This window comes from Cariama cristata, unplaced genomic scaffold, assembly GCF_000690535.1.
Source record: "Cariama cristata isolate BGI_N322 unplaced genomic scaffold, ASM69053v1 scaffold20127, whole genome shotgun sequence".
Classification (NCBI taxonomy): Eukaryota; Metazoa; Chordata; class Aves; order Cariamiformes; family Cariamidae; genus Cariama; species Cariama cristata.
In genome coordinates, this window is record NW_009627371.1 from 9,575 (window position 1) to 17,715 (window position 8,141).

General features: G+C 38.0%; 1 protein-coding gene across 1 annotated transcript in view; it reads left to right on the plus strand.

The window, feature by feature from the left end:
- The first annotated feature begins 624 nt into the window (after positions 1–624).
- The window catches only part of PXK (PX domain containing serine/threonine kinase), a 26,201-nt gene continuing 18,684 nt past the window's right edge, over positions 625–8,141 (plus strand). The window contains 4 exon segments of the mRNA XM_009704430.1: positions 625–669; positions 1,338–1,385; positions 5,945–6,131; positions 8,113–8,141. Coding sequence (XP_009702732.1) covers positions 5,993–6,131; positions 8,113–8,141 — 168 coding nt within the window. The 5' untranslated portion in view covers positions 625–669; positions 1,338–1,385; positions 5,945–5,992.

The window sequence follows — 8,141 nt, forward strand, 5'->3', positions numbered from 1 at the left end:
TATCTGCATAATTAATATCTAAATAATTAACATTAAGCATGCATTATAAATGAAGAACTATCATAATGAGAAACTGATATGTTCTAGTTACTCAAGCACACTCCAAAGCTTTTGTGGTAACTTCTTGTACAAAAATAATTAGAGGTTGGGCAGCTGTGGATATTTACTGGTGTTTTGTTCTGTTACGATGGCAGCAGTAATTCCTGGGGGCTACTCGTTAGATATTGGGGGTGAGGTCAGGGGAGGTTTCTTCAGCTGTTATCAGTAGAGATGTGTGGTGAGTATGCTCTTACGATCTTTTTCCTTAACTAAAGGAAACTGTTCAAGCGCTTCACAGGTCTGCAAGCTCTTGGACCTCTCTTTGGCTTCTACTCCAGGAAGCAGAGACAGCTGCTAGTGATGGGTCTGAGCAAACCTAGCTCTGACCTTCACCTACAGCTGCTAGTGATGGGTCTGAGCAAACCTAGCTCTGACCTTCACCTAGGTGCTTAAAATCTGAATCTCAGTTTTCTGTTTCTGAATGTTTCCGAACTGGATAGTGGTCATATTTGGAGAAGCACCCAATAACTTTCTTCAGCTTATTAGTTCTCATTTCTAATAACTGTTTCCTTTTATTAGGAATACATAATCCGTGTTCAGAGAGGAGTTTCAGCAGAAAACAGTTGGCAGGTAATTTCTTAAACTGTGATTCATGTAACCAGGATGCCTTTTTAGGAAGAGTTTGAAAATTGTCTCTTCCTAGCTTTTTAAATTTGAGCTGGAGAGGGAAACATTGGTTTGGAATTGAGAACATGAAGTGCTTGAATAATTTTGGTCAAAAACTACAAGAAAAACAGTATTGCTGCCAGCTACGGAAGGCATGCTGTCTGCTGCTATTGTGAGTACTCCAGGAAAAATGCTTGTTGTGTGTTACTACTGTGTGTTGGTATGACGACAATTTTTAGATCTCAAATGCCAGTTTGCCTGCCTTAGTGCTAAAATCACAGCCTTGCTGATACATGACCAACAAAACCTGGAAGTAGTAATGAAGATGACTGAAAAATTGTTGCATCTAATATGGCAAAAATGCTTTGTTTGCAGACAACTTTGCTTGCAAATATTTGTTTTTAAACTGCTTTAAGGTAATGTTTAGAAATGCATTTTCATTCTTGTGAAGTTGTGATTAAAAACTCTTTGCTTTCTGGCAACATGACATAAATCCAGCAGTTATGCATTTGTACAAAAATAGTTAAAAGAAGAAGAAGATTATAAGTGGGAATGACTTTCTCTGATGGGATTTTGAAGAGTAAAATGCTAATGGGGAAAGTAATACGTTTTCTGAACTTTATATTTTGCAGATTGTGAGGCGATACAGTGACTTTGACTTGCTTAATAATAGCTTGCAGGTAACTTTTACCCTTGATATATATAAATATAAAATGTCATTTAGAAGGATATATTTTAAATGGCTTGTGATATTTTTATATATTGCAGTGAAGAAAAAATAGAAATTCACATTGCTCTAAAGAAAAACTGTGACCTCAAATGTAACTTGAATGTATACTTTTTTCACTCTTATGTTTTCTTTTGTAAAATTTTAATTTTAGCATCAACAGGACCAATTTATATAGAAATGAAGGAAATTGGCAGATACTGAATCTTTCCCTTCAGTACTGTGGCTTGTTCCGGTTTTGTGTTATTATTTGTTCCGCTTTTGATTCGAAGAAAGCCAAGGCACATACCAACCTTAAATTCAGCATTGAAGTGCTATGTGTCTCATTATTTATATTTGTCTAAAAGCACTACCAGATGCTGCTTATCATGTGATGGTTTTCTGTATCACTGGAAAGTGTTCCTTAGTTAAACACTGGACTTACTGTGTGTTTTCTTTTGCTTTTTAGGACAATTATTTCTTTTCATTTTGTGTGGGAAAAAGCAGGGTATATGAATGTGTTTGGGAAAAGGGGGGAAGCAGTGGTGACCTGCATCTACAGGAGTGAAACTTGAGATTTCCATAGTACTAGGCAAACAAGATAAAAAGTGAATGCCTCTGTGATTTGAGGATAGATTTTTGCGACTTTGAAATTCCCCCCCCCCCCCTTGATAAATCTTGTGCTAATTCAAGAGCTTAATACTGCTTCTGCTTCCTCTCCCTCCCCGCTCCAATCTAATCAGCTATCTGCTTGCTGAACCTCAGTGAGCAAAAACATGTAAGGATGTTGAGTTGTGTGCTCTGATAGTCTGCTATAACTGATTCCTATGCTAGAAGGTGGATGGGAGGACAAATTAGTCATAATTCAACAGATACAACATGGTTGCCTTGTGGAATTATTTAACTGAATGTGCAGTAGCACGTAGGAACTTTTAGCATGACCTAGAAACCTCTTGTGTGATGTGCTGAATAAATGCAATACAAAGATGTCTCCTGCTCCACAGAAATCCAAGATTTAAGATGAGGTAAGCACCCATGGGAACACAAGGAAAGGAGATGGTACTAGTCGTCATAGTAATAGTAGTCACTGTGGTCTTAAGTTTTGATAGAGATCACAGAAAAAAAAAAATTTAGAATGTTTTAAAAAGAAGAAAGAGTTCACTTTTGCAGCCACCTATAACAAGCTCCTCTTAACCATGGGGAATAGAATGTTTTAAGGCATGAAAAAGCTTTGTCGCCTTCTCATTTAACTTTCAAATGAGGCAGGTTTAGTAGAAAAGGCAATGGACCTTTAAATTCAGAAATGACAAGTACTGAAAGGTTAGTGGAAGGTCTAGAAAGGGAAGGTAAATAGGTTTTGTATGATGTAGTACAGAAAGAAAAGGCCTTTGTATCTGAAACAGGTGAATGATAAAAGTGGAAGGTTCAGGAAATCATTTTTACAGCAACTTGCTGAGTGGGACAAGGAGGAATTTGAAATGAGAGAGAGATCTTGCAGATATAAGATACCAAGATTTGGGACAAAAACGTCAGCTGCTTGGATGGCTAGAAAAGATCAAACAGGGTCATCAAGACATACGTCTAACTTGGATAGGAGGATATGCAGAGGGCGGCTAAATTAACAGACTGTGTTCTTTAGCAATTGGTCTCCTTCAATGAAAGCTACTGCTCACCTCTTGATGTTCAAACTCCTTTCTGCTTTCCATGGTCTAGAAAGGCAGAGATGTATCTCTGCTTGGAGACAGCCTTTTCTGGCTAGTACAGAGAGCCGCCCTAAGAGGTGTAATTCTTCATTGTGTGCCCAGCAGAAGGGCAGGAAGAGTGTTTTAAGCCTTTATCAAAGATGCACGACTCAGCTTTTGACAAATACCACAGCTCTTCCAGCCTCATTCCGCATGCCAGGGCTTGAGAGACAGTGGACAGTAGCTGGTGAAAAGCATGTTAAAATTGCACTTTTCTCCCACTGTTTTGGAGGTTTTTTTATAAATTGCTCTTTGTGATGCTGGGGCTGAAGTTTTCTGATCTGTTAAGACACACAACAGTCCTCAGTTCTTTCCAACCAGAACTCTAAGCAACAATATTTCATCACAATATTCAGGTTCCATGACATATTTTTAAACTCTTTAAACTCTGGTCTTGTGTATATTGAAATTAGAGTAAACAAACAAAACTCCAAGCAAAACCCTCTAAAACCAGTATAAAGCAATGAGCAATAAAATAACAAACCTCAACCTCCTTCCTTCAAAACTAAAATGTTGCTGGAAAAAACTGCTGGGTAAGTTCTTCCAGTTCTTGTGGCATACTTGACCTCTCTGTAGGTTTGGGTAGTTTTGTTTGAACACATAGCTGTAGTTGAGTTGGAATGTAACTTTTCTGCTGTTAATCTAGTGCTATCTCTATAATAATAGTAAGGATTGAGAATTTCAAAACTGTCTAGGCTAGGCAGTCCTACCAAACACCTTGGAAAATAATGAGAGGTGTATGCCTGTGACCCTGATCTGCATCAGAAAGTTTCAAGCCAGATTCCCTGAACTCTCAGCTGTGTACTGGATTGAAAAGCTCCTTCCAGACTGTCCTACATTTCTTCCTCTTCGCTTATTTGACAGAGGTGTGGGGAGATCATTGACGGCTCTTCTGTTTTGTCCAGTGAACTACTGGTACAGTATTCGCAGCAAGATATCTGGCTTTTGTGAAGTGTTTTATGGCAGCTTTTGAACAGACATTCCTGAGTGGGCTGTGGTTTGAAGATAAGAATGTTAATTCCCAGATTCTTCTGTGATGAAGCCCATCCTGGCTCCAGTGCTGAGCCGGGGCCACTAAGTACTGCTCATCTTTGAAAGCATGCGAGGTCTTTGCAAGGTCAGGACCTCAGTGAGGTGTTCTTCTGTGGCAGACGGTGTTCTCACTGTGCTGTGTGTTTTGGCAGATTGCTACAAAAACCTGGGGGTGAATGTTGCTTTCTATTGAAAAACAGCACATGTGTGGTTTACTGAAATAAGTTTTAAAACAAATAATAGTGGTTTGAAAAATATCTGAACTAGAGTCCTTTTCTCTCTGATAGTAGCTAGCTGTCAGGTCAATAAGGTAAAGGTGATTATGATTTGACATGCTTTTCAAGTGAGTTACAGCAGAAATGAATTTAATTTTTGTTTAGAAACTTGTTTTTGAATTGAAGTAAGAGTGATCTGCCAAATGAAAGTTTTGTATGCCTCTGGTGTTAAAACTAATTTGGTGAATTACTGGCTGTAAGTGGTATATTGTTGCTTTTGGGTTTATTCCTGGGTATTTTTTTTCTTTGTTTTCCACTTGGCTGTAAAAGAGCATTAAAAAATGCTCAGTGGATAGGGTGATTTTTATTAACTTCTTCTGTAATTCATATGTAGTTATAGTTCTTTTTCAGCCCATGATTTGCTGTCAGAAAATGGAGTAGAAGAGCTAAGGTTAGTGAGGGGACAAATCCAGTGTTCAAAAGCAGGAGATAAAAAAGGAAGGGGTTTGCTACTTCTGCCCCAGTTTGTTGAACTAATCCTTTACTTTTTTCCACTAGTTAAAATGAAAGTTGTTCAAACACCAGAAGTCCCTGTCTTCTCCCTGGTGAACTGTTTGCTTTAGAAATGAGGTTATTGCATCTGGTGTAATTGATTCCTGCAATGCACATTTGTTAAAGATAACTCCCATGGAGATTCAGCATATCCAAGGCAGGTGCTTTGATCTGCAGGACAATGATGTGTTAATAACATGAAAAACTTATTTTGGCAATTCACATAATGTAATTGAATATAAACACTAAAGATGATCTCTTTGATCTGACTTACATAAGGCTTTGAATTTCTGTACATTTTTTCATTGTCCTATTTTGAAGTATTTCTCTGATTTTATCTGAAGTTTTGGATGACTTATGTCAACATAAAACAACCACTGTACATCCACTGGTAGATTGCAGCTATTTCTGGGTTGAAAGATGTATAGCTGTTTGAAAACTGTGCAGCAACAAATTCAGAAGAGAAAATGGAAAAGTTGCACCATATTTGAAATTACAAGTTTAAAGTACGGCCAGTGAGGGCTTTAAATTAGCTATAAAGGCAGTACAGGCAAAGGAAAATTATTAATCTGCACTTCATAAAATAAGAAAGCACAAATCTTACCCAGAGAAAATGGTAAAGTGTGAATTGTTTTCGTGTTGTGGCAGAGGTATGTTGTAGAAAGGATTTGGCTGAAAATTGTAGCCATTTAGTATCTGAAAGTTTTGTGTAGTGATCTTAAATGCATGACTCACTAGCAAAAATTTATCTCCTCGCATTTTCAGTGTCATTCCACTTACTAAGCTCTTCACAGTGGGATGCGAGCTGTCGTCTGACTAGCTCACCCTGATAACAATACTTGGAAAAAATACAAAAGCTTGTATATACACAGTACAAAAAGAGTTATCCAGTAGTTAGCTTGCTGCTGAGAGTCTTTTACTTTCTGGGTTGCTAGCTTATATCCCTGAAGTATTTTGAGACCAAAGTTACTAATTTTTCCTTTCTTTTTAAGATCTCAACTCTAAGTCTACCTCTTCCTCCAAAAAAATTGATTGGAAATATGGAGCGTGAATTCATAGCTGAAAGACAGAAGGGACTCCAGGCCTATCTCGATGTAATTACTACCCATCACATACTGTCTAACTGCGAACTGGTGAAAAAATTCTTGGACCCAAACAGCTATTCTGTAAACTACACTGGTAAGTGAGGAATCGCAAAACTGCATTACAGTTTCACTGTAGCGTGTGTGTGTATCTTCCATTAATGCTGGCAAGGATTTACACTGAAGCATGGGGGGCGGATGTGGGGATCAACCTTCAAAATCATCATACTGTACATATGATTATTTATGATAATGTTTCTCCATCTCTGTGCATGAATCATGCTGCGATTCTCAAATCTAAATATTTGAATTATTTTACAGAAGAGTGGTGAGGGTCAAGAGCTATATAAGCAGAACTTTGGGGAGGGGGTTTGGTGAGAGCAACATCTACTTTTTCACAGTTCGTGAGAAATGGGGCAAGTTGGTGTTTGGAAATTATTTGTCTACCAGAGTGTAAGGTTGAGTTAAGTTTGTCAGCTCTGCTTTCTGTTAAAACAGCCAGTCTTCTGAACACTGAATCTTGCATTTGTCATGGTTCTGAAGTTTTTCAAATCAACAGGAACATTGTGGTCAGCTTGTCTAGCTCCTATGATCACTTTGGGTTGTGCGACTTCCTAGAACTAATTGTTTGAGCTAGGTTGAGCACTTTTTCAAGAGCTGAATAAGTCACACACCCTCACCCCCCAAATACTGGAAAATCACTTCGTCCCTTAAAATGATATCCCAGTGATCAGTTCTCTTCATTATTAAATGTCTCTTCTTTGAATTTGTCTGACTTCAGCTTCAGCCATTGGAAATTGGTAAATATTTGTCTCATAAATTGAAAAAACTTCCTCTTAGTGATGAAACCACTCCACAGATTTAGTTCATGGGCAAACTGACTCTTTGCAAAATGCAAATCTTGTTTTCATAAAAGCAGAGCCTGTTGAAGCAGGAACTTACTGCTTCCTTTTCACTTATCTTTTTGCTCTTCCTTTATGTAGCATTCTTGTGTCTTCAGCTTCAAAGTGCAAAGAACATTTCCCGGATGTTTATGATAAGCTGTGGAGGAGTTGTAAATTATTAGTAACTGTTTAAGGATGCAGTTTGTTTGGCTAATGCTAAGCAAGCAATTTAAATCCTCTGGGAGACACTGTGGCTTCTGTGTTAATTTTGAGCGCTTTCACCAAGATTGTTTTTTCAGCAGGTTACTGGAAAGTCAGTAGCAATCAAATCATTGCCTATGGTCTTTGGAGACACCATCAGTTTGTCATTTCTTAAATACTGGAGCAGTGAGCTGATATTTCTTGCATTGTTCTTTTTTGCCTAGCATGTTTTTGGAGAGAGAAGATAAAATGCAGAAAGATCAGTGCATCCTTACCTTTTTGCTGTGTTTCTATGCCAAGATAAGCCATGTTAGAAAAAACTCCTTGTTGGCATGATTCCCTTTCTCCCCCTGCTGTTACCACTTCTCACTGAGATTTCCTCTCGAATTGCTTCATGAATAAACCAGTTGTGCTCCCAGCTGTGGGAGAATTCAGTAACCAGAAGGGTATCCTCCCCTCATCACCCTGAAATGTGTGGAGGATCATGACAGCTAGCCAAATAACCTCTGCCTGCGCAGAAAAGAGCAGAATAACACATAGTGAAACAAAACTGATTAGTGTGCATAGTTTACATGTAGTAAAAGCAATGTAGATGCACATTAAAGAGATGTAAAAGTTAGCACTTTTACAGGTGTAGCAGAAACATTTCATGATCTAATGTAGTGTATACCTAGTGGGGGAAATCTTAGCTGTGAGCATTGGATTTAGACTTGGAAACATAGATCTAGTACAGATAGAATGCAGACTGGTAAGCTAAGTTTTCCAAAGGCAGTGCTTTCTCTGTTTTCTCTCTGGATTTGAGTTATTGGGTTAAAAATGCAAATGCCCTTTAACTGTGTGTTTATCTGATTTCCTTTTAAAGTGATTTGCTGACTTTCAGTCTGGATTCCTGCAGGCTTCCTTCTGGCATTGAACTTTACCTAATACATGGATAATTACATTATATAGTCTCTTAAAAACTTTTTTTTTCCTTCTTCTCCTTTTTCTTTCCAGAAATTGCCTTACAGCATGTTTCAATGTTC